The 26,743-nt window shown below is 43.3% G+C and overlaps 1 protein-coding gene across 7 annotated transcripts in view; it reads left to right on the forward strand.

Moving 5' to 3' along the window:
- Nucleotides 1-26,743, forward strand: part of RIN2 (Ras and Rab interactor 2) — a 224,551-nt gene that overhangs the window by 136,179 nt on the left and 61,629 nt on the right. For 3 of the 7 annotated variants that reach the window (XM_043602977.1, XM_043602979.1, XM_043602978.1), the window contains one exon: nt 22,484-22,584. In XM_043602977.1, coding sequence (XP_043458912.1) covers nt 22,484-22,584 — 101 coding nt within the window. Of the gene's footprint in view, nt 1-13,295; nt 13,471-22,481; nt 22,585-22,607; nt 22,984-24,316; nt 24,444-26,743 lie in introns of those variants that run through there. The other 4 variants (XM_043602983.1, XM_043602981.1, XM_043602982.1 and 1 more) reach the window with 4 other exon arrangements.

Below are 26,743 nucleotides of genomic sequence, written 5' to 3' on the forward strand. Positions count from 1 at the left end.
TGAGGAGCAGATGTCCCATTTAATTTTTTGTAAATTTATTTTGAGAGAGAGAGGGAAAGAGAGAGAATTCCAGGAAGACTCTGTGCTGTCCACACAGAGCCTATGCGGGGCTCAAACTCACTAACCGTGAGATCATGACCTGAGCTGAAATCAAGAAAGAGTGGACACTCAACCGACTGAATCATCTAGGCTCCCCTTATATGGGAGAAGGCAACATCACCAGGATGACACAGTTTTTCTAATTTCCAAGAAGCTAAAAACCTTTGAACTTCAAAACTTGGGTTTTTTTGTAAATCTCCTGATTTTTGCTCGAAATACACTTTATGTTTAAGTGTTGGAACTATTTTAACCATAAAGATAGGACAGGCCGAGGTAAAGCAAGCTGGACAAAACATAACTGAGTGTGTCCAGAGGCCACCAGGGACTGCTGATATCTGACATTGGATATGACCATCAGAGCTTCTTTGCAGCTCTCAATGAGGCAGCAAGGAGTTTTCCTGTGCCCTCACCAAGGAAAAGCTCATACCAGTTAAGCCTTCAACTGGACACTAAGCAGCCTCAGACTCCACTTATCTGCAGAGAGAAGGAAGTGCCCAGGAGTCAGAGAGGATACAGAGATACAGGAATGCTGAATTCTCAGAGGAGGGGGGCGGGTTTTAGGAGAACCCCAGGATCTGAGAGGAAGCTGCTAAGTTCATCCTGGGTACAGCCAGCAGAGGCTTTCCAGGGATGCACATGTCAACCTTTTCAGATGTAATAAAGCCCAATTTTATCTTTAGTACATCAAAGATATGTGCCCCCTAAATGCAAATCAAAACTACAATGAGATGTCACCTCAACACAAGAAACAAAGGGTGTTGGTGAGAATGTGGAGAAAAAGGAACCCTCTTGCACTCTTGATGGGAATGCAAACTGGTGCAGCCACTGTGGAAAACAGTATGGAAGTTCATTAAAAATTTAAAAATAGAACTGCGTTATGATCCAGCAATTGCACTCCTGGGTATTTATAGCAGCATTACTTATAATAGTCAAGATATGGGAGCAGCCCAAGTGTCCATTGATTGACGAATGGATAAAGAAGGTGTGTTATATGTATATACAATGGAATATTATTCAGCCACAAAAGAATAAAATCTTGCCATTTGCAGAAACATGGGTGGATCTACAGTATATTATGCTAAGAGATGTAAGTCAGAGAAAGACAACCATGTGGTTTCACTCATATATGGAATTTAAGAAACAAAACAAATGAACAAATGGGGAAAAAGAGAGAGAGACAAACCAAGAAACAGACTCTTGAGGCACATGGCTGACTCAGTCAGCAGAGCATGCCACTCTTGATCTCAGGGTCATCATTTCAAGCCCCACGTTGGGTGTAGAGCTTACATTAATGGAAAGAGGGGGGCACCTGGGTAGCTCAGTCAGTTGAGCGTCCGACTTCGGCTCAGGTCATGATCTCACAGTTCGTGGGTTCAAGCCCTTCATTGGGCTTCATGCTGACCACTTGCTCAGATCCTGGAGTCTGCTTCATATTCTGTGTCTCCTTCTCTCTCTGCCCCTCCCCTGCTCACAATTTGTCTCACTCTGTTTCTCAAAAATAAATAAATGTAAAAAAAATTTTTTTGAAGGAAGGAAGGAGGGGAGGAAGGAAGAACAGAAGGAAGGACAAAAAGAAATGGAGTCTTAACTATAGAGAAAAAAACAGAGGGAAGGTGAGGGGGGGATGGGTGAAATAGGAATGCACTTACTATGATGAGCACCCAGTGATTAAAATAAAAACTTAAAAAAAAAAGTGAGGGAAATACTGTGGAAAGGTCATGGGTTTGTAAGTCTGAGAATCCCAGCTGCCAATCCCTCCCTGCAACCATTACCAGCTACTTGACATGGAAAAAACTCTCAGAGCTTCAGTTTCTTCATCTGCAAAATGGGGTCACTAAAAGTCCCTGCCTGTTGCACCAGGACAATGTGAGGATTAAATGATATGAGGGAACCTACTTGCTGCAAAGAAGGCCACTGGTTATGTGATAGCTATCATTAGCTAAAGCTAACAAAGTGTATTTTTTTTTCTTCTCAAATTTTTATTTAAATTCTAGTTAGTTAACATACAGTGCAGTATTTGGTTTCAGGAGTAGAATTCAGTGATTCATCGCTTACATACCACACCTAATGCTCATCATAACAAGTGCCCTCCTTAATACCATCACCCATCTAGCCCATTCCTCACTCACTTCCCCCCATCAACCCTCACTTTGCTCTCTGAGAGTCTCTTATGGTGGGGCGCCTGGGTGGCTCAGTCGGTTAAGTGTTAGACTCTTGACTTCAGCTCAGGTTGTGATCTCATGGTTGCTGAGATTGAGCCCCAAGTCAGGCTCCATGCTGTGAGCTCTCTCTCCCTCTCTCTCTCTGCCACTCCCTCCCTCACACGCTCTCTCTCAAAGTAAGTGAATAAACTTAAAAAAAAAGAGCATCTTATAGTTTGTCTCCTTTTCTCTTTTTTTCCTCCCCTTTCATGTGTTCATCTATTTTGTTTCTTAAATTTGACATATGAGTGAAATCATATGGTATTTGTCTTTCTCTGACTGACTTATTTCATTTAGTATAATACATTCTAGCTCAATTTATGTTGTTGTAAATGGCAAGATTTTATTCTTTTTAATGGCTGAGTAATACTCCATTGTATATTTATACCACATCTTCCATTTGGAGAGATTTGTAGTCATTTGTGAGTACCTACTACAGTTGACCCTTGAATAACACAGTTTTGAACTGTATGGGTCCACTTACATGTGGATGTTTTTTGAAAAATATAGTATAGTGCTGTAAATGTATTTGCTTTTCCTTATGATTTTCATAATAACATTTCTTTTCTCTAGCTTACTGTATTGTAAGAATATAGTATATAATACAAAATATGTGTTAATTGACTGTTTATGTTAAGGCTTCTGCTCAACAATAGGCAATTAGTTTAAGTTTTGGGGGAGTCCAAAGTTATACTTGGATTTTCAATTGTTCAGGGGGGTCAGTGCACCCACCCTTGTGTTGTTCAAGGGTCAAGTGTATTTGAAGGAGCTGGACTTAGGGCCTGGGAGACAGAAAAAAATACACACAGGGAACATCATGCCTGCTGTCACGTTTTTGCTAGGAATCTGCCAAAGGACATAAAACAAATACACCTGTCACCAGAGCAGCCCATTCAGTAATCTCCTCTGGGCCCCCTTCACTGTCTCCTCTAACCCTTCCACTCACCCCACAATCCTTTCCTGCCTGACCCCCAAGACATATTAAATGCACTTAGAGTTTCCTAAATACTGAAAAGTTTTGATCCACCACCATTTATACATAGTTAAAAATAATTTTTTATTTTTCCCAAGTGACACATAAGTTAACTCTGACAAAATTTAAATTGTTTCCTTTCTGGGGCGCCTGCGTGGCTCAGTTCGCTGAACGTCTGACTTTGGCTCAGGTCATGATCTCCCGGTTCATGAGTTCAAACCCCACATGGGGCTTGCCGCTGTCAGCCTGTCAGCAAAGAGCCCTCTTCGGATCCTCTGTCTCCCCCTCTCTCTCTGCCTGTCCCCTGCTCATGCTCTCTTTCTCAAAAAATAAAGAAAATATTAAAAAAAAATAAAAATAGATTGTTTTCTTTCTGGAAATGTGACAGCCAAGTGCTGGGTGGGTCCATCAAAGATGAGCATTTTTGTGTACGTGTGTGCTGCCAGGTGTGGGTACCAAAGAACATGTGCGGCAGCCCCATGCACTGCTGGTGTGGGCTGATTGTGGTTGGAGCTCTAATGCCCACGGCACCTTCTTTATGCTATTTCCCCACCATCTTCCCACCAAGTTACCCCTACCCCTTTTACAAATGAGGAAATACAGTCTGGGCCCCTTGCAGGAGGGAGGATCCCAAGCTGGCCTTCCAACCAGGCTTATGTGGTTCCAGGGCTCATCAGTAAGCTCAGTGGGCCTACTACAGCCCACGGTGGGCCACTGAGTGCTGGCTGTGCTGGGGGCTCTGCTGGGTGCGGCCAGCAGGTGCAGCGGCCATGGCTCAGCCAGGTGTCACAGCCCAGCAGCCTTTGGGGGGAAGAGGTGCCAACTGCCTCAGCCAGTGCTTCCTTTGGCTTGTGTTCCAAGGGCACATCAACACAGAGTTTGAGGACAAGGAACATCGCTTACTGAGCTTTCCAAAGAGATTTCCCAACAGTAAAAATGTGATAGTGAGCTTTGGAGATGTGCTGACAGAAATTAGGGAAGTGGTTCCTGGCAGCTGGGTTTTCATTCTTATGTGCATCGTTTTAACTTTTTCCCCCTTGGGGCTGGGGGTAGAGGAGGGGGGTTATTGATATACTTTACAGAAGAGTTGCAAGAATAGTAGCACGAGAGATTCTTCATATTACATACTCTCATGTATGTATGTATAATAGGCTTTCATATATATATGTACTATATAATTTTAAATTTCCATAGAAGTTGCAAGAATAATTGTCTATACCCATTGCCCCATTTCCAGATTCCTTAGGTGTTTATACTTTGCCCCATTTGCCTGATGGCTCTCTTTCTTTCTGCGCACACACATACACAAGCAATTGTATAAATCTGTAACTATTCCATAAATATATAAATTTTGCCTCTTTATATGCAATTGCATATCTTTTCTTATATATTTGAGAATGCAGTGGAGAAATCAGACCCATTTAGACCCTTCTGTGTGTATTTCCTAGAAGCAAGGATATCCTCCTACATAGTCACAGTAAATGACAAAAGTCAAGAAATTGAACATGGCTATGACACTGCTGTAGCCCACAGTCCATCTTCAATGTTTGGTAATCACCCCAAGTTATGACCTTTTGTAATTTCTTCTCCCCTCATTCTAGATCCAACCCAGGCTCACTTCTGCATTTCAGAGGTCATGATTGTTGAATCTTCAAATGGCACCATTTTATTCATTTTATTATTTTATGTTTAACTTTTTATTAAAGTGTAACATCAATACAGAAGGTGCTCTCATCAGTATCCAGCTTGATGAATTCTCACAAAATCAACCTACTTGATACTCATTCTAATTGGTGGTTTATATATGATGTCAAAAACATCAGTCCCTTGGTTATCAGAATAGATAATTCTCAGCATGTGAGCCCAGTGCATGGATGTGCAGCCAGCCACAGCCATGGGGCAGGTGATGTGGGCTGGCAGTGGCATTGATCAAAGGACCCACAGGGCTCTCTCTTTGGCTCTTCCTTCCTCACCCTTTGGATGCCTGTGGCCCCCGGCATCCACTCATTGTGTCTTGATGATTAAATTAAGCTGAACATTAAAAGCAGATTCTGAAATTCCAGACTCAACTCCAGAAGTCTTCCCCACACACTCATTAACTGGACCCAAACAGAAGTCTAGCCATAGACAACAGTGCTACCTATTTAGTGATCCGAATGGCTTTACTGAGAGTCAGGTGAGTTATGTTGAGCAAATACAAGTTGTCGGTATTACTTCTGTCTGTGAGCACTCACCAGACATGTGTTCCTTGTTACTTATCCCTGTCTTACCTTTCCAATCACATTGTAAGCCTTTTCTAGGCCAGGGACAATGTCTTACACCTCTTTTGGTTTCCATTTAGCTCAGCACCCTAATAGGAACAGGTCTCCAATAAATGAGTTGACAGTGACTCTCATTCCAAGTTTACTTACCTACCTACCCATACTGTGCATTGACATCACTGGTGTCCCAGCATGTAATTTCCCACCACGAGAAAGATTTTTCTTTGCGAATTTGCACTAAACAGTTGTTGTTTTCTTGTCTGCTGGGCAGCTGAATTTTTAATTTTTAATTAGTGAACTGAATTATTAATACAACAATTGCAAGAGTTTACTTCAACAGTATATATTAGGCATCCACTATGTGGCCAGTTGGGTAAGATACTGAATATACTGACATCAAAAGCATTGATCCTGTCCTCTGGGCTCTTACAGGCCACTAGAACCTTGCTCCACGTGTGGGCTGTCAATCAGCCGAGGAATTTGTTAGAAATGCAGAATCTCAGGCCCTACCCCAGACCTAGGAGTCAGAACCTGCGTTTTAACAAGCTCCCCGGGTGGTGCGTGGGCACATTCCAGTTTGAGAAACATTAGTCTGGTCGATATTATTCTGTTAGTTTTATTCTTAATGATAATAAGAGTTGAAAGCATCTTTTTTTAAAAAAAATATTTTTTTAATGTTTATTATTTTTGAGAGAGAGAGCCAGAGCATGAGCAGGGGAGGGGCAGAGAGCAAGAGGGAGACACAGAATCTGAAACAGGCTCCAGGCTCTCTGAGCTGTCAGCACAGAGCCCGATGTGGGGCTTAAACTCAGGGATGGAGAGATCGTGACCTGAGCCAAAGTCAGACACTTAACTGACAGAGCCACCCAGGCACCCCAGAGTTGTAAGCGTCTTTATCACAGTGTGTGTGTGTGTGTGTGTGTGTGTGTGTGTGTAGAGGAAATGAGGCCAGGCTAGCACTGGAACACTGTGCCCAATTCTGGTCACATGACCTAAACCAAAGCAGAGTTTCGAGAATACTCTAAGATTCCCCCATATACCCATTACCTGGGAACAATAGGGAGGAGCAAAGGCTGTAAGGGGTATTGAAGGCACCTAAATGCTTGAGCTGGAGGAGATAGCCTGTGAGGTCTTGCTCTGAATTTATAGCAAAAAAGAAAAACATTGGTTCGGTTCCCCAGTAGCAGATTCAGAGACAGGATGTGAATGCCAGAAGTCTTTGATAGGTGATCACAGGGGGCTCAGGTATGAGAGTAGGGGAGTGAGACAAAGTAGGGAAGGCAGCCTCTTGGTCCTGGGAGACTGAGTAGTAAGTGTCCATGTTGTCCCTCCAATGGGGAGGAAGCTGGGGTATTTATGCACCAGGTCTCATCCTGCTCTGAGCTCTTCTGAGCATCCACAAGCCTTGGGGAGAGACTTCTAGGTGCTTTCAGTAGAAAGCCATTACAGCCTATGGGTGCGGTGGCCTCCATGGGTTAGGGGCGAGTCACTACCCACACCTGCTACACATATTACGCATATCCTATATGAAATCATGAGGTCAGGGTGCCTCTGAAGACTTGTGCATCAGAGATTCAGTTCCTGATCAGGAGCAAACCCTTTGCATTTTAACAAGTTTCAAAGCCTCAGTGATTCATCCCCTCAGAGTTACTAATCGTCTTCACAAGACTGAAATGACCGACGTTCACATTTTCTTAAAATCCAAATTCCCTTTTCATAATCCCTCTGCCTTCTTCCTTCCCTAAACTAAATATATGTGCTCAGAAGACATTATCATACTCAACTTACAGAAAATAAGATTTTAATGGTCTGTTTCAAAATTCTTGCTTTCATGTTGCAAGTTGTAGATTCATGCTTCCTCTTCAGTTTGTTTCCTTTGAATCTATACTCTGTTCATATCTGGTGGGTTTTTCTTGGTTTTGTTTTTGTTTTAAGACAGAGATTCTACATGCAGCAGTTGTTGTCCCCAGAGGCCATGTCAGTGTCCCCTTAGGTCAGCATTTCTTTGAGTTTCTCCAGAATGGCGCTTGGCTGAAATGGTCATCAGCGAAGAGTCATAGGGCAGTAGTGGAATCCTGTGCACCCTGTTATCATCCTGGGGACCGACCCCGCACACCAGCATCTTAAAGGTTCTGAGGAGCACACGATGACTTTGTTTGATTAAATGTTTATTCCAGTGTCATCAACTGTTTCCAGTGTTACTGGGACAGTAACCCTGTTTGGAAATCCCACCTGCACACATCTTACATTGCTGTTGTTGGGCAAAAAACATTTGGGGAAATGCTAATTTGAACACATCTCCAAGCTTGTGCCTTTGAACTCAGTAGGCACCTGGAGTGGGTTCAGTAGAAGCAGTGGTGCATAGGAAAATTACAGCTCAGAGCTTACTTCATTTTTTATAACTAGAAGAAAAGAGAGAACACTTCCCTATATATAACTGATGGTTTGGAATGAGGAATGCCTTCTGTTCCATATTGAGGTCAATGCCTGTCATGTAGCTGAGTAGATCTGTCAAAAAAAAAAAAGGTGCACTGTATAGGTGAGGTGCCACTTGTACTTGGCAAGGTCCTGACTTCAGGGAGTGAGGAACCTCATTCCACAGCTCCACCATGGCAAATGTCAGGCCATCTTATTTCCTTTGTTTTATCAAGACTTGCACCAGCCAGGTGATATATCATGGGCACTTAGGTTTAGCAAATATCAGCACCTATTGGCAGAGTAGTATACCACAGAGTCCATGTGCTCTCAAGAAAACATGGGGCACCTGTGTGGCTCAGTTGGTTAAGCGTCCCACTTCGGCTCAGTTCATGATCTCATGGTTCTTGGATTCGAGCCCCACATCAGGCTCTGTGCTGACAGCTCGGAGCCTGGAGCCTGCTTCAGATTCTTTATCTGCCTCTCTCTGCCTCTTCCTGCTCTCATTCTGTCTCTCTCTCTCTCTCAAAAAAAAATAATAATAAACATTAAAAACAGTTAAAGAAAAAACTTGTCTAATTGCTGTGCTGTTAACTCCAAGGCTCTATGTGAATTCCACCCTTCAAATTACTCTTTCCCTTCTATTTTTCCCAAAATTAAGATAGCTATATTTCCTATGGAAAAAAATATGCTTATTGCAGAAAAATTTCAAAATGCAAAGAAGGAAGAGAATATTACCTATATTTTACCACCACTAAATGCTCCATCTGGAAATGGGCCCTGTGAGTATCTACATGCAAAGGCATCCAGAATTTTGCTGTTTTTCCTTCATAGTACATAAATCCACAGATAAATATATTGCACAAATGGGCTCAGAGAATACATGCCATTTTGCATCTTTTCTTTCACTAATTTATCACTATATTGATATATTGATGTATGTTGCACATATCAATTGATATATAACAGGATTACCGTATTAAAATTTATTATTGAGATATAGTTGACAAACAATGTTATGTTATTTCAGGTGTACAGCATAGTGATTTGACAATTCTATACAGTACTCAGTGCCTACCACAATAAGTGTAGTTACCATCTTTTCATATATCACATTATTAAATATTATTGACTGTATTTCCTATGCTGTGCTTTTATCTTCAGGACCTCTTTATTTTACAACTGGAAGTTTGTGCCTCTTAACCCTCTTCCCCTGTGCCACCCATCTCCCCACCCACCTCCCCTCTGACAACCATCAGTTTGTTTTCTGTGTTTTAAGAGTAACAGAATCACTATTTTCGTGGCCGTGTAGTAGTCCAGTATATTGCTGTACCATATTTTAACCAGTCCACTGTTGTTAGACATTTAGTTCTTGTTCACTATCATAAACGATGCAGCCAAGAACATTCTTTGATATATATCTAATTATTTCTTTGGGGCAGTTCCTAGAATTAGAAGTGCTGAATTCAATAGTTTTCACATATAAATTGATGGTATACATTCAGCTTGGCTTCCAGAAAGGGTGAGTCATTCTTTCTCCTCCAGTGCTTGTAGAAAGCCCAGTAAAGCTAAGTAGGAAGGTGGAAGTGGTAAAAGGGAAGTGAATGTGACAACAACATTCATGCCACTGCATTCTGAAAGGCACAGAAGGACAGCTAGGAATCAACAAGAGTTGGAGCTAGAAGAGGCATTAGAAATCCATTGATCTATTTAATGCTTGAGAAAACTGAAGTCCAAAGAGGTTAAGGACCCCCTGCCCAACATACCCACATACATATACATGCACGAGTCCTGGGACCCACAGTCGGCAAGTATCTTAGGATGGATGGCCCTAAACCTCAGAGATAATTTTCAAAAACGAAAACCACTGTACAGTTCTCATATAAGTACTTAGTGAGTGTGTGTCAAAGATTGATTTCACTCATTAAAGAGAAAAGCAACAGGATGTTAAAACCAATTCTGGATGTCAGAGACTGGCTAATAGTCACTGGACAAAAGAATCCCATGTTGAACCAGTGATAACACCCACTGTTAGCCAGCTTTGTGTGTCTAACTTTGAAAGGTTAGATATAAGCTTGATACTGCTAATATTCAATAATGTTTTGACCTTCAAACAATTGCAATTTCATATGGTTAAACCTAATACAAAAGTGGATGAAGATGTCCAGGGCAAAAAAATTAAAACTTTTTTTTTTTTCTAATCTTTTCTGCCAAACAAGTATCATTTGCCATTTACCAGTTTTCTACATGTTCTGCATCTGACTTTATACACTCTGGGCTTTAATCAAAGGACAAGAGTCAAACAAAATGACATTCCAGACAACCCTTAGGTAGGCTTGGTATACAGTGTTCAACTATGATTTGAAAGGCAACTTTTTTTTGCATCAAGCTTTGCATAGTTTTGTTAACTGTAGGAATAAACCACTTGTGGTTGAACTGATCGATGGATGGATAAGGTTGATCTCAGTGGTGAATCTACCAAAGCTCCATTGGCCTTAGCATTCCTCTGAATGCTCGAAGGCCAGAAGGGCACCATACTCAGGTCTTAGTGCATATTTCCTATGGCAGTGGGCTTCAGGTTTCATGTTTCCCAGGGACCTGGGGCCAAAGTACCTGCTCAGGGTGCAGGAATCTGTTCTTGCCAGGCTTCCAGTCATGGTCAAGGTAGAATGCTTTCCATGAGAGCCATCACACCTAGTGAGGGTGCCAGGTGAAGCCCAACACCAAGCCTGCTGGTCATCTCGCCACTCCCTGTTTTACAAACTCCAGGATGCTAGTCCTCACGCAGCAGATTTGCCACTGACCAGACAGCAAAACAAGCCACCAACAACCTCAGGCTTCTTGATCCATGCAACCTTTGGCCTCTCCAACTTGAGCTCCATGAAGACGTAGATCAGTGCATTTCAATTCCAAGATTTACTGATTTCAAAAATTTATCATGTCTGAAATCATTTGTATCCTATAGTCAGTGGTGTGTTATAATTTTAATTGGTAGCTCTTTTTTTTTTTGGTGGCATATAAAATAAGAGTGTGCCTTGTAATTATAGTATCAAAATTCTGATGGAGTTCACTGTGTTTGTGTTTTTCTTCCCTATTGCAGACCCAGAGCCTGATGCTTAATACATACTTTATAAACATTTCTTAAAAATATAAAGAAACAAATGCAATATCAGATTTAAAGCACAAATGCTGAAACTAACCAGGGCTGCAGAAGATATCAGTGCCAACTCTTGGAAAGAGAAACTCTGTTCTTTGTGGACCTTCTACCATTTAGCTTGTTACTTAACCTTAAAACGCAAAGCCACAAGTAGTAATGTGTGACTTCTGAGGTCATTGAAGAATTGAGCACAATACTGGCCTCAGACAACTGACCAAGTAAATGGGGACCTCAGCAGAATGACTGTTTTAAGATGCAGCCCCACAAGTTGTTTCCACATTTCACATATTGAACTGTGGAATATACACCGTGTATATCTGAAAAACTTTCTGTACCCCAAGAATACACTAAATTTGAAGTTATATCAGTGTTTGTAGAATCATTTCAAATATAGTGAAAAACAAAACCCAAAAAACTCTGGGCTTGCTTTCTAGAAGTTGCACAGAACTGGTAGCCCCTAGCCATCCTGGTCCCCCCAGGCCCTCACAGCCTGCACATACTTGCTGTTGATTTTCTGGCAAGGTAGAGCCTACTTGGACCTCTGTTACTTTTTAGTAGAAGTAGTTTACAACTTAGTCATTGAAGGGATCATGTCTTAAAGCCAATGGCTTCTGCTCCATGACAACCTAACCATGCATTCTGGATGTGCAACCACATGAATGGTTGTTGGTGGTAAATAGTTGACAAATCTCGAGCAGTGCCTTTTAGTGGCTACCACTGTGTCAGTCACTTCCCCACCATGTCCAGCTGAGCATGGACTGGTTGGAGCTCCACCTCCTCCATGTCCTGATTTAGCCCTGATCTAGGAGGAAAATGAACAGGGAAGTTACCAAGAGGAAGGCAGAGGAGGAAGAGCACTTGTTCATTCAACAATTCATGTGTGCCAGGGACAGCCTGAGCTCTGAAGATATGGTAGTGAGTAAAAAAACATAGTTCCTACCCTGTGGAATTTATATCCAGGTCTGGGCATTTGAGAGAGACTCTGGCTCCAGGAATAACCCACAGGCAGGACCATCAACCTCAAATGGTGAAAGAGGGGAGCCAAGAGTGAAGGTTGGGGGCTGTCTTATGTTCTCCAGAAACAGGTCCAGAGCTAAAGACTTTTATGGAAGTGGCTTTTCAGGAAGTGTTCTCAAGAGAAACTCATAGTGGGACAGGGAAGGAGGTCAGACAAGAGTCCAGTTTCAAGCAAAGTCCCTTGAAGAAACTTTGGCTCCATCTCAAAGGGAACTCGGGGACAGTGTAGATCTTGCTTCTGAGTTGTCTTTACCAGAGAAAAGGGAGCTGGGGCATTTATACCTCAGTACCCATCTGGCATTGGCCAGGAATAGACCCTGAGAGTGCTTCTGGGTCTTGGTGCACCAGACAAAGCTGCTTCTAGCTACTTGAAAGCTGTGTTTGACAAGGACGTTGGGGATGGCTGTGTATGGCCAGGTTCTCTTCTCCTGGCCACTTTGGGAAGCATTAGAGGCCCCATCTGGTGGAAGGACTGGTCTCAGGGGAGGCCACTGTGCTGCCTGATGTTTGCAGGGGTTTTCAGATCTGAGGAAGGTCCAAGAGGCTAAGAGCTATGAAATCCTGGTCCATCAGCATCTTGAGGTGTACCCAAAAAGTACTGATGCACACAGAGGACACCAGGTCCTGGGTTTTCTGGGAATCTCCTGATTTCAAATGTTTCTATCCACTTTAAGGACACTCATGCCTTCTGGGCCCCAAGAAGCCCCATGGAATTCAAGTCCCTATAGGGATATAGCATGTGGAAGTCTCTCTCAGGTGCATTGTTACAAAGACCCATGTCCCCCAACAGATATAATTAACCAACGTATCCTGCTATCTTAATCCCACCCCACACTTCTAGCACCCTCTGAACCAGACCTCTGACTTTTTTGTTATGGATAGGTGATGTAAATTGGTGGGCACGCTTCCCACCAGCAAATACTAAAAGTGTACATCTGCTGTAGGCTTTGCCTGCATTCACTTAAAGTGGAACCTTATGCAGCTCCAAGAAGCAGGCCTTAGCATATCTTCAGTCCACAGATGAGGAAATTTAAGGAATCACATCATTTACTCAAGGACGCACTGTTGAAGCTGCATAGCCAAAGGAATTCCAAGTTGGTCATTTAGCCAAATTCTGCTCTTAAATATTAGATCTGTTCACTTGTGTTGGTTTCCTCTAAATACTGCTATTTAGGAAGCACAATTCAGCTCAGTAAACTTGAAGGTCTACTTGGCCAGCGATTCATGAATGGGGCAGCGTCTTGTCCAGCAAGTAAAACGGAGCTCCAAGGAGCAGTTACAAAATGGAAGACCTGCATAGGCAGAAGGGAGCGAGGACAAGAAGTCATAAATGAAAGAAAGATTTGTGTTAGACTGGGTCACCTTCCTCTGGGGGAAGGGCCCAGGTCTGTCCTGCAGTTTATATTACTAGTGTTGATTAGGAAATTGCAGACTGGTTGAAAATGCCACTCCTGGGAGAGGCTGGAACTGCAATTAGGTTAGGCATTAAGTCCTAGTTTGCCAACATGGGGGTTCGCACAAGTGATTCTTTTTGGGACCTATTATTTCTATTTTTGACACCATTCTTTTCCACTTTGAGGTAAAGACAGAAAGTTATTCACACATCAAACCATTCATTTCACTTTACTCAAAAGAGGGTACAGGGGCAGGTTGCTTAGTACCTTTTTCTCTATGTGTGTGGTGTGGAGATTTTTTTTTTCTTTCCACTCCAAAATAGAAAATGGAATAAAAATACACTAAATGTTGTATTTTAGTAAATGGTAAGGTTCTGGCTATTATTACAGGATGTTTTGACTCAGCAGGGCTAAGATGGGCCATTGCAAAAATGCTATTGAGTTCATTTGCTCCCCATTTGGAATAAAAAAAAATCAAGGGCAGAGTTCTACCTCCTGCCTCATAGGCCACCCCCAGCCTTTGGGCATATTTTTAAATGGCAGCCCTCTGGTACATTCCTCGGCCTGCAGAAGGCAGGCAGATATAGCCTTGGGGCAGATATAGCCATCCCAGAGTGTAGGGTATAGGGGTTTGGGGAACCTAGCTTCGGCCATATTCCCCTCCTTGTCCATACCTGATGGACATACCTGATTTTCCCTCCTGATTTCATACCACACATAAAATTTTGTGTGAATGAATGAAAGGACTACTAATAAAAAAGTACATTATATGGAAATTGGCAACACTATGTGTAAGTCTCAGCAGAAAATAGAAGAAACTCTTTATAACCTCAAGATAAGGATTGTCTTCCTAGACAAGGGTCAATAAAGAGCTATAATGAAAACTTTTGATTCTATCAACATCAAAAGCTTAGGGAAATTAAAAGACAAAAAAAAGCATGAGAGAAAATCTTTTAAATATTTGAGACAAGAGATGCATATTCACAACTCATACAATTTAATAAGAAAAACCAAGAAATCCCAAGATAGGCAACAGATAAATGAACAGGCAATTCCTCAAAGGAAGAAATACAAGTGGACAACAAACATATAACCCGAGCAAAGCACATTGAGACAATTAAAAGTCACTTCTATTCATCAGATTGGCCAAAGTTTAAAAGTTTGATAAAATGAAACAATGACAAGTGAGGGGAAGACTTTCAAAGATGACAGAGGGAGTACAGCTGGGCACAGCCACCTGAAGAGCAATGTAGCACCATCTCAGAACTTCGTATGTGAATGGAGCCCAGCATTTTCTGTGCGGTTTCACACAGTACACAAGGATGTTTAACAGAGTACTGTTTATGCCACAAAACACTGGAAATGACCCAAGTGTCTGTCAAAATAGAATGGCTACAGGGTGTATCCTATGTATTATCTCCATGTGGTATATCCCTAGGGTGGAAAACCATTGCCACTTAAAACGAATGAACTAGGGCTTCATGTATCAATGTGGATAAATCTTACATTTCATTGTGGGAAATAAGGGAATTGTAGGACAATACATCGGTATAATTCCATTTGATAGAAAAAGCACAGAATGACACCATTCAAGAATGGTACACAAGAAACTGATAAAAGTGGTTACCTTTGGGTAGGTGAAAAGGATTATGGATGAAGGATTAAAGGTCAGGGAAGATTAGATTTAACTACAATAATTTGTTCAATGAGAATCTATTTATGTATAATGTCTGCAATTATAATTAAATTTCAAAAATATAAATGCAAACACCCTTGAGAGATGTAACACATAAAGTTTAGAAAACAAAAACAAACAAACAAACAAAGGACAGGGTTTTGAGATGCTCCAGCATCATTTTCTAGATACTCCTCTGCAAATGGAAGGAAGAACCCTTCATTATTTTGTTTGTTTCCACAGTGACAGATCCTGGGGGCAAAGATCATCTGAAAGCTGATAAGGAACCCATTTCCAGACTACTTTATTTATTTCTTATTTTTTAATTTTTTCTTTAATGTTTATTTACTTTTGAGAGAGAGAGAGCATGAGCAGGGACAGGGCAGAGAGAGATGGAGACACAGAATCCGAAGCAGGCTTCAGGCTCTGAGCTGTCAACACAGAGCCCGATGCAGGGCTTGAACTCGTAAACTGTGAGATCATGACCTGAGCCGAAGTCTGACGCTCAACCGGCTGAGCCACTCAGGTATCCCCAGACTACTCTAAAAGAGCCCCAACATGGGATGTACCCACCAGCCCATGAGGCTCCCCCAGCTTGGCAAAAACAGACAGGAGAAAGATTATTTGGGTCATGTGGTTTTTCATGACCTGGAGGTAGGTCTCATCCCACAGGGCTGATGGGACTGTAAAGGCCCATCACACCCCAAGGCCAAGTTGATGCACTGGGCGAATAGAAATTCCATAGCTGAGAGCTAAACACTTGACTTTTCCCACACCCTAGGTTTCAAGTCTTCACCATATCAGTAACACATCCCTTTTCAAACCACGATAACATTCCTGAGTTCTACTTGCCATTTGAAGAGCGCTGTATCAGAACTTGCTTTATAAACACTTTCTCCTTTTAATTCCGCTTGGCCTTCAACAGATTTTTTTTCTCCTTTTATCTAACCCTAAAAGAAAGAACACAAGATTTGGAGTCCCTCCCTTTTCCCTCCCCCCACCCCCAGCCTCCCACGTGTGTGCAAGGATGGCATCAAGACTTCTGTCCCCAGTCGGGGAAAATAGGCATCTAGTGGGCAGATCTTGAGATTAGAGACTTCTGGGCAGCCGTCAAAGGAAGATTGGACTCCACACACTGTTCTTTTGTAGATCCAGGTCTGCCTCTGGTAATGAAATGGCCTCTTTCCAGGCCAGGAGGTGTATATGCCTATTTGAAGTGTTTTTTAGTATCACTCTGCTTCATGGTAATGCTCACAGTTAATAAAAAGAGAGAATTTAAATAGGACGAGAAATGTGAAGCATTTAGATGCTTGTTGCAGTGTTTTAATCTCATTGTCTGTTTTTAACCCTCCAAGAGAGCTTCCCCTCAGTAGCACAAGCCTTTAGCATCAGGGATCCAACTGTGTGCTCAGACAGGTTCAGGACATAGCCAACAGGGGGGCAGTATGGGATTTGAAGGCAGGTCTTTCTGAGCCCAAAGCTGGTGCACTTACCACTGGTCCATGCTGCCAGATTACCAGGTAGTTGTCACAACTAGACATCCTTGAAACTGGACAGAGCTGCTGCTTGAAGTGTGCCTTCTCAAATGAGGTCCCTGCCTGCGGAGAGATTACCAGAGTGATTACAGAATGGTACAAATTAGTGTAGGCTCCTGCTCTAAACTGGGGTGCTACAGGCCCAGCCTAGTCCCGGCAGAGCCCTGGGTATGATCTCATAGGGAAAGAACCTGGACCTTCCTGAATTCTTCTCCTTGGCCTGAATGCCAGTTAGCGTGAAAATCACCCAGGTGAACAGTTTAGGCTTTCTGTGCTTTGTTATGCATGAATGCTCATGTGTGAAGATATGAGTACCTTGGGTTCTGAGTAGAATGAGGGAGGAACCCAGAGACAGAAGCCCTGGCTTGACTTCCTCTCTTCTGTCTTTTACAGCAGCCCCCTCTCTCCCTGTATGGGAAGGTAGGCACACAACCCTTTCTTTTTCCCTGCGGTAGATAACAAACACAGGCAATGCCCTGGCTTTATCAGGTTAGACTCTGTGATGCCCAGTGCTTTTTGGTGTCTGTCTCTTGGGTTTGGGTCCTTCCTCACAACTTGAAGCTTTCTAGAAATGAGACAGATGCTATATTTTTGGTAGAACCACTGTCTCCCTAGCTTCGTGCCCTGGAACCTAGTGTCCTGTCTTCCTCTCTGACTGCACTGAATAGTAGCCACTTGGCTCTGTGGCCACCTTCCCGGGTATCCACACACATCCTGGGCAGACAAATAGGGTTGTGAAGAGCAGTGCTTGCTTGGCAGATGCTTAAGCAGCCCCTTCCCCGTCTTGTAGGAATTCTGGACAGTTACAGAGATGTGGTGGGGTCTTGGGTTGCATAAGTGGATATGCAGAAATTTTGATTAGCAACACCAACTTTGATAAAACACTTAAGCTGAAACTGCTATTGTCTGTAACCTGGGAAAGGTTAGCTGAAAACTGACCCCCCTTTAGTGGGTGGCAGGTTATCTGTGTTTGTCCTCAAAGAATTAAATTGGGAAGAGATGAGATAAGATCAAACATCTACAGGAATTAAACACACACACACACACACACGTATCTGGGAACAATGTGGGGAAGCTCTCAAATCCAATCGTTGACACCAGGACAGACCTCAGGGAGGAGCAGATGAATGGGGATGACTTTGGCTGGGGGAGGGGTGTGGTGGGTGTAAAAATAGATCATTCAATGAGTCAGGCTTGACTCTGGAATGCTAAACTCTGGTCCCTTTGTCAGGTACAACCCCCTGTGACATCAGATGCATGAGCTAGGGCAGAAACGAGGGTGAGGGGAGAGGTGGAGGCTGAGAAAACCCTCATGCAGCTGGGAAGGGTACCATAGCCACCCAGCCAAGTGCACCCTATGTCCTTGTCCACCTTTGTGTCTTAGGGTCACTGCACTTCTGCATTACAGATAAATCTGAGTGCTACTAAGTGAGAACCACAAATTCTAGGTTCTTTGTGTTTGGTCAGGGACAGAGAAGGAAACAAGTGTGGCATGTGGAGGTCTGGAGATGCTACCAAAGGTGTCAGCAAGACCAGTATCAGGAGGAACAATCTGGTCGGAGAAGATCAAGGGCTTCTCCTGGGGAAGGCTATTTTTACGTTGAAATTAATATGGTGGCTGTGAAGGTGACTGAGGGTGGAGACAGTGGTTGCGCCTAGTGACCTGCCTCTTTGCTAGGGATGGGAATTCTGTCTCCTAGGTTTGCCTGAGACTGTGGATGACCCTCCTGTGTGTGACTCTCTTGTCCAGGACCATAGCCATGGCCCAGAATGGGACACTGACCCAGCCCAGATTGAGGATCTTCAGGACAGACACTCAAACTACCTTCATCACCCCACTCACTCCCACCTTCTCTGATCTTCCATCTCCCTCCATTTTCATACACATCCACCCTTTTTATTTTCCTAATAATTTTGATTATGAATAAACATACTGAAAATCACACATCCTGCTAAACACATATCATTCAGCTCTGTCAATCTTACCATTTTGCCATTTCATTTTAAGAAATAAAATCTTGGGGCAGCTGGGTGGCTCATGGGTTGAGCATCTGCCTCTTGATTTTGGCTCAGGTCATGATCCCAGGGTTGTGGGATCCAGCCCTGCATCTGGTTCCAAGCTGAGCATGGAGCCTGATTAAGATTCCCTCTCTCCCTCTGCCCCCTTCCCCCACTTACTCTCTCTGGGTGGGGGTGGGGGGGAAGGAAAGAAAGAAAATCTCACAGATGGTTGAAACCCTGACCTGTGAACATCTCCATCCATTTCTCTTCCAGAGGTGACCACTATCCTGGATTAAGATTATAACCCCCATATTACACATTGGAGTAGTCTATGTGTGTATTTATAAACACTATAGTATAGTACAGTTTTGAATGGTTTTAAACTTTTTATACTGGATATAACCCTTTTCAACTTTTTTTTCTTGCTTTTATGAAAAAAATTTGAGCATTTGTGTTTGTATATGTGTTAATACTGATAACTCTGGTTCATTAACGCTAACTGCTATGTAGTATTCTGTACCTCATTCTACCCATTCTCTTATTAATGGACATTTAAGTCCTTGTAATTTGGTATTCTTACAAATAATGATGCAGCAAATATTTTTATAAAGGTCTCCTTGCACCCATGGGCATGAATTTCTCTAGAGCACATACCTAGGAATCTGGGTGTCTTTGATTCTACCAGACATTCCCAAATTGCTCTTCAAAGTGGCTCTACAAATCCCACTCCTCTAGCAGCATTTGGGGAATTACTGTTTTCCCACATTCTCAAATATTTGGGATTGTCAGACTTGTATTTATTTATTTATTTTAATGTTTACTTATTTTTGAGAGAAAGAGTGTGAGTGGGGGAAGGGCAGAGAGAGAGAGAGAGAGAGAGAGAGAGAGAGGCAGAATCTGAAGTGGGCTCCAAGCTCTGAGCTGTCAACACAGAGCCCAATGTGGGGCTTGAACCCACGAACCATGAGATCATGACCTGAGCTGAATTCAGAAACTTAACTGACTGAGCCACCCAGGTGCCCCGAGATTGTCAGACTTTTAAATTTTTGCCACTGGGATATGTGTAAAAGGGATCTCCTAGTCATTTTCTCTCCCAAGTCCCCAGTGCTTCTAGAATGTTCACCTACCGCTTGCATCCCAGAACACACAATAGGGATGGATCAAGCATGGAGGACCTGGCTGGCTCCCTTCTTCTGACCGCCAGATACTGGGAGTGTACAGAGTGTCCCTATTTGCAGGGACCCCTTCTCTATCTCCACTTTCCCCTCAGGTAATCTTTCCCTGTCACAGGGCTTTAGAATGCTAACACATATGCCAATGACTTCCAAATGTGTAAATCTCTCCATATTGACAGTCAAAAGCCACTTACAAATTTGTTGATGGCCAATAAGAAAATCAAATAAGGCTTAACCTACCCAATATCCAACTCGATTTTTTCCTCAAACCTAACCCTTCCCCATGTCAGTCAAGGGCACAGCCATCTGTCTGATTCTTCAAGACAAAAACATAGGAGTTGTCCTTGATTCTTCTCTTCTTACCCCTCCTACATTGAGTCCGTCAACTTCTATCAATTGCTGTATTAAATTGTTCCCCCACCCACCCACCTTGTTTCTAATTCCACTGCTAGCACCTTGCTGTAAGCCAGCTGGACCACTCTTGCCTGGATCACTGTAGTTGCTTCAAAACTGGTCTTGCTGGGGCGCCTGGGTGGCGCAGTTGGTTGGACGTCCGACTTCAGCCAGGTCACGATCTCGCGGTCCGGGAGTTCGAGCCCCGCGTCGGGCTCTGGGCTGATGGCTCGGAGCCTGGAGCCTGTTTCCGATTCTGTGTCTCCCTCTCTCTCTGCCCCTCCCCCGTTCATGCTCTGTCTCTCTCTGTCCCAAAAATAAATAAAAAACGTTGAAAAAAAAATTAAAAAAAAAAAAAACTGGTCTTGCTGCTTCTCCTCTTGTCCTTACAAACCATCTTTAGCCAGCAGCCAAAGTGATCTTTTTAGAACATAAAACAAAGAAAATGTCTTTCCATCCTAAAGCCCTTTGATGGTTCTTAGTGTAGAAATCTCAAATTTATGGATACATGATCTAGAATGCCAGTAGACCTGGTCCCTGCCTGCCTCTCTGCCACATGCCTCCCCACATGCCACAAGCCTCTGGGACTTTCTTTGTATGGAGGGGTCTTCCCATGATCTTTTCATGGTTTCCATCTCATTCAGGTCTCCATCACTTCCTCAAGATCTACCCTCACCACCCCACCCTAGCTAGAGTAGTGGCCACTTAGCTGCCCCCTATGGCATCACCCTGTTCCATTTTCATCCTGGAACTTCTCAATGCTCAAGGCTGTGGTCTGTGCTCCACCAGAATATCATCTCCATCAGAACTGCCAAACTTATTCTGTGCTTATATAACCTGGCATGAAGTGGGCGCCCATAAAAGTTTGTTGAATTAATGAATGAACAGATGAGGTCAACATTTTAGAACAGCCTATAAACTCAAAAGAAGTTTCTCCCAGAGTCTGGGTGGGATAACAACTGCTTGAGGCAAGACAATACCTGTCTTTGGCTATAACAGCAATTGTCAAACTTTTTAGTCCTTAGTTCCCTTTATACTATTAAAAATTATGGAGAACCCCAAAGAACTAGTGTTCATGTGGATTATATGTGCAGATACTTGCTGTATTAGGAGTTAAAATGGAGACATTTTTAAAATACTTATTTCTTTTTTTTTAAATTTTTTAACGTTTATTTATTTTTGAGACAGAGAGAGACAGAGCATGAACAGGGGAGGGGCAGAGAGAGAGGGAGACACAGAATCAGAAACAGGCTCCAGGCTCTGAGCCGTCAGCACAGAGCCCAACGTGGGGCTCGAACTCATAGACCGTGAGATCATGACCTGAGCCGAAGTCAGACGCTTAACCGACCGAGCCACCCAGGCGCCCCTAAAATACTTATTTCAAAACAAGGATAAATCTATTATATTATGACATAAATAATGTTTATATAAAAACAACTATATATTTTTAAAAATAAGTGAGAACAGCTGCTCTACACATATAATGCCTAGTTAGCACCAGGAAGGATTCTGTTAGATAACTGATTAGGTGGCCTCAAGAGTTTAGACCAGCCTTCAGGTTCAGCTGGAGCCTCTTCCCAGGTGTATGGGTAGAGGATCTAAGCCCGCATAAGCCTTCTGCAAGAAGAAGGTACTTTTCCCTCTCTAGTCCCCTGCTGCACATTCCATGCAGCTCTCTCTCTTCCTTTTTCCCAGTCTACTTTATTAAAAAGAATAAATAAAAAGCAAAGAATAGGATGAGTAGTAAACTTAAGGTCTGGAAATTGATTACAAACTATACAGGTCCTTTAAATATGCTTATTTCTGTAATCAGAACCATGATTCTATAAATTTTAATGCAGGGAATTCCTCTTGAGTTTTGACTTTGACAAAATGAATGTGGAAGCCTGGTTTTACAGGATTTGTTTATTCCTTTTTGTATTCATGTTGAGAAACCAAACTGGGTGTCATATCCTTTTTCTTAGGGCTGTACCGAAACCTAAGTTCTTCCTCTTTTTTTTATTTTCGAAAAATCTGCTCCCACCCTCTTTATTTTTTTCCTCTGGCTAGAGGAAATTCACACAGCCAGGATTTAAAAAAAAAAAAAAAAAAAAGGTGGTCTCTGTGCTATAGAAGTGGCAGAGGCTCCTCTGGCTCTGGGCACGCCTCTTCCACTGTTGACGTCACACTATTTTTGTCTTTGAATAGCTCATTGACACAATCGCCTCGGAGATCGGAGAACTGAAACAGGAGATGGTGCAGACAGATGTCAGCCTGGAAAATGGCCTGGAACCCAGCGAAGCCCACAGGTGACCAAGACGATCAGGTGCCGGGCATCAGATGGGGGCTAAGCGAACCCTAGCGGCTAGGAGGACTGCCATCTCGGCTCGTCAGAAGTTTGGGAACTGGGAGTGTGGTGGCCTCTCCAGATGAAGCTCTCTGTAGGAGGTGGGAGTGGCCTAGGAACCACTTGTGTGTTTATTTTAATCACTTCGAAGGCACTTGAACTTTACAACCTCTCAATGCCTGCTGGCACCAGAACCCGGAAACCTAAAGTTCTAGCTGCCCTATCCACCTACTCACAGTGATGGAAACAATAACGCAGCAGGATCCTCCGCGTGCAAAATAGAATTCAGTGTAGCCGGTGTCAGTCTCCAGAAGGTTTAAAGGGGAGCCCTAAAGAGGATGGACTCGTTTTGCGTTCTCAGGTCAGAAAAAAAACCCTAGCACTTGTCATAGCTATTAACCTAAAATGTGACCCAGTGTACTGTAGTGCGGATGTGGTTGTAAATGATTAAGGAAAGGGGGGGCATTTTGCTATGCTGGTTAATTGTGATGTGTTGTGCACGTATCGCACCTGATCTGAGTAATTTGTAAGGGAGTGGTCTTTATCAGGAGAATAGGAGTACAGAGGCCAGGGTTGCAGTGGCAGGTTGGAGGAGATCACTAAAACCTGATCTTAGCTCTTGGATGCTGTCATTCATTGCTAGCAAAGGTAACAGAATATAGTCACTACAAAATGACACAGACACTTGGTGCCTTGGAGCCCAGACTATTAGGTTTCCCCTCTTTCCCAGGAAATGGGTTGCGGCAGCCTGGTGTAGTGTAGGGGTGAGATTCCCCGGGGTAGGCTTTACTTACAAGTCATGAGACAGGCAGGAATCCTGCAACAGCAGGCGAACCAGGTGGTGCTGGTTGCCCAGGCAAGTTTCAAACCAGCCCAACTTGTTCCCTGCCATAGACTGCAGGGAGAGCAGGCAATTTGCAAAGAGGCACTTTGCAGCTGGAAGGGGGTGCTTTAACTCTCCTGTGTCTCTGGAGGAACTGTATTCCCTCATAGCTGTGGAAATGCTACATGCCCTCCATTTCCTTTCCTTCTCTACAAAATGTGGGGAGTAGACCACAGCTACTTGCCCAAGCTACTTGCACAGCACCCTGGCATTCCATGATTTCCCTTGACCTTGGTGGCTAATTTTTTCCCCCATAAACTAAACACATAAACTAAGCACAGTGACTTTATTTAAACTCTCCACCTCACAGTCAGAATAGTGCCAAACTCTGTGGGACTTTAGCCAGGGATTTCTCTTTACCCATTGCATTATTGAGCAAAAATTAAATTGGAAGTCCAGGTTGGTGACAGAAAGGCAAAGAAGAGAGGTTGAGGAGCTGACTTGTCCTACATCCAGGAAACGCAGTACTGCAAGATAGTCCCAAACTCTGCAGATGACAGACACCAACGGCAGAAACCAGCCCTCTGTGTGTGTAAGGCACAGGGATGTTAGGTTAGCTAGAAGACATGATAGTATGTTAGGTGCCATCAGAATCTTGATGTCTGACTGCAGTAGGTATCGGGGTGGGAGAGCTGGGCTGCCATTTACTCTTTAACATCTCTATGTTTTTCTTTTTAAGTTTGAGAATGACTGTAAGCATTCCACAAAAGCTATGTTTTACAAATTAATGTCACTTACTCTTGAATGCTGTGTTGGTTAACACTGAATTTGTGAAATTTCAGAGGCATTTTATTATTGGTGCTTTTTTTAGTGAGAAAGAAAGAGAAAAGGCAAGATTGTCTTTGGTGAACAATGCCTACGGTGTTTACCATGTGCCAGCCACTGTTGTAAGTGCGTCACAGCTGCCGGCTCATTGAATCTCTTAACTACCCTACGAGGTAAAGCTCCAGTATGGCCCTCATTCTACTAACATGTGACCTGTGTGATCTGGAAAAAAGCCAGACTAATGAGGCTGTGGCTTCTGCGCTGGGGTCTTTCCCAGATCTTGTAGAAGTGTGGAGTGGTGACTTTGCTGTTAGTTCCTCTATTTTGCCCGATGATGTTAAGGTGGTCAGATATCAGAGAGGTAGGGCAAAGAGGACCTTACCTCAAGTGAAAACCCTGTAGAGAGAAGAAGCATCACCCCCCACCCAAGGGGACTTGACTGGGCACATCCCAGTGGCTACACAGATGTACTGAAGTCACCTTCCTCTGTGGCATCCTCGGTGAGTGTGAGCTGTGATAATAGCCTCATCCACCCCAGCCACAATCACCATGAAGTGTCTATGGTCTCTTAGTTTGTTGGATGGCGGGTTAAGTGCCAAGCTGGTGCGCTAGGTGAGGAATGCTGTTCCTCTACTTGTGTTGGCTTTTGGTTGCTCCTTTGTGGTTAATATTGAAGTGAGCTTGAAATCTTTAACTTTTTTGTGTGTCATGGATCCCCTTCTCAGAATCATATTTTAAATGCACAAAATAAAATACAATATGTAGGATGACATAGGGAAAACAATTCTATCGCAGTAGAATGATCAGAATTCTTAAAATGCATGCTTTCATAGCACAGGTACTTCTTTATTAACACATTAAATAACAAGGTCTATCGGGCACCTGGGTGGCTCAGTCAGTTAAGCATCTGACTTCAGCTCAGATCATGATCTCATGGCTCACGGGTTCGAGCCCCATGTCGACCTCTATGCTGACAGCTCAGAGCCTGGAGCCTGCTTCAGATTCTGTGTCTCCCTCTCTCTCTGCCGCTCCCCTGCTTGTTTTATGTCTCTCTCTCTCTCTCTCTTAAAAATAACTAAACATTAAAAAAATAAATAAAAATAAATAGCAAGGTCTAGGAACTACTTTCATCTAGAAGCCAAGATAAACAGAAATAGTACTTAGGTACCAGCAATGAAAATGTTTCGGGCTTTCTGTTGGTGACAGAGTCTCAGCTACTGTGGGAACCACTGGCATGTGTTGCCTGCATTCGAAATGGGAGGAGGTTAATTTCAAAACCAGGTTAGTGAAAGTAAAGATGTCATTTTCCTATCCAGTGGTATGTTCTCACCTCCTGACCTATCAGCATCATCTGACATGGTTGATCTATCTTCCCTTCCAGGGACACTTGCTTAGCTTGGCTTTGGGGACACCATACTCCCTTGTTTCCTCTCATCTTGCCTGCTGCTGCTTCTGATCGCCTAGCTGGTTTCTCCTCATCTCCCTCACCTCCTAACTCCAGAGCACCCAGAGCTCAAGCCTTCAGCCTCTCTTCTCCTCCCCACCCCCTTCTCTTTCCCACTAACCTTGAGCAAGATGCTTAAAAATCTCTGCACCTTGGAGCACCTGGGTGGCTCAGTCAGTTAAGTGTCTGACTTCAGCTCAGGTCACGATCTCATGGTTCATGAGTTCAAGCCCTACATTGGGCTCTGCTGACAGCTCAGAGCCTGGAGCCTGCTTTGGATTCTGTGTCTCCCTCTCTCTCTGCCCCTCCCCTGTTCATGCTCTCTCTCTCTCTCTCTCTCTCTCTCTCTCTCTCTCTCTCTCACACACACAAGAATAAACATTAAAAATATTTTTTTTTAAAAAAGTAACTGTGCCTTGGTGTGCACATCAGTGAAATGAGGATAATAATAGAGATTGACTTCAGGGTGGCTGGAAAGATTTAGTGAGTTAATAGCTGTAAAAGGACTTTGTACCATGTCGGCAGCAGGTGAACACAATATGTTGTTTATTTATTAAAAAGAGATCTCTAGTGTAATTTCATAGTTAATCCCATTCAGTTTTGTAGCTTTGATGCCCTGCATATACTGATGATTCCCAGCCTAGATCCCTAGATTGGTCTTCTTTTAAATCCAGATATTTGCATCCAGCTGTCCATTCAGCCCAACTTCTGGCATCTCAGACTCACAAAGACCAACACTGAGCCCTTGGTTTCCTTTCATAAATCTGCTTCCTCCCTGGTCTCCCCCATCCCAGTGACCATGCCTGCAGGTGCTTGGGCCTCACAGCCATCCCTCATGCCTGTCCGTCTCTTATCTCTGTGCTCCCATCCATCTCCAAACCCTGGCAGCCCTACCTGTAAGAATCCCAATCGGACTACTTGTTCTTAGCACCGCTGCAGGACACACCTTCCCGGTGCCTCAGCTTTTACCTGTCCTGTCTTCCCTGGGCTGTTTTCTAAGCAGCATAGAGAAGGATCGGACTTTTGTCA

This window comes from Prionailurus bengalensis, chromosome A3, assembly GCF_016509475.1.
Source record: "Prionailurus bengalensis isolate Pbe53 chromosome A3, Fcat_Pben_1.1_paternal_pri, whole genome shotgun sequence".
NCBI lineage: Eukaryota > Metazoa > Chordata > Mammalia > Carnivora > Felidae > Prionailurus > Prionailurus bengalensis.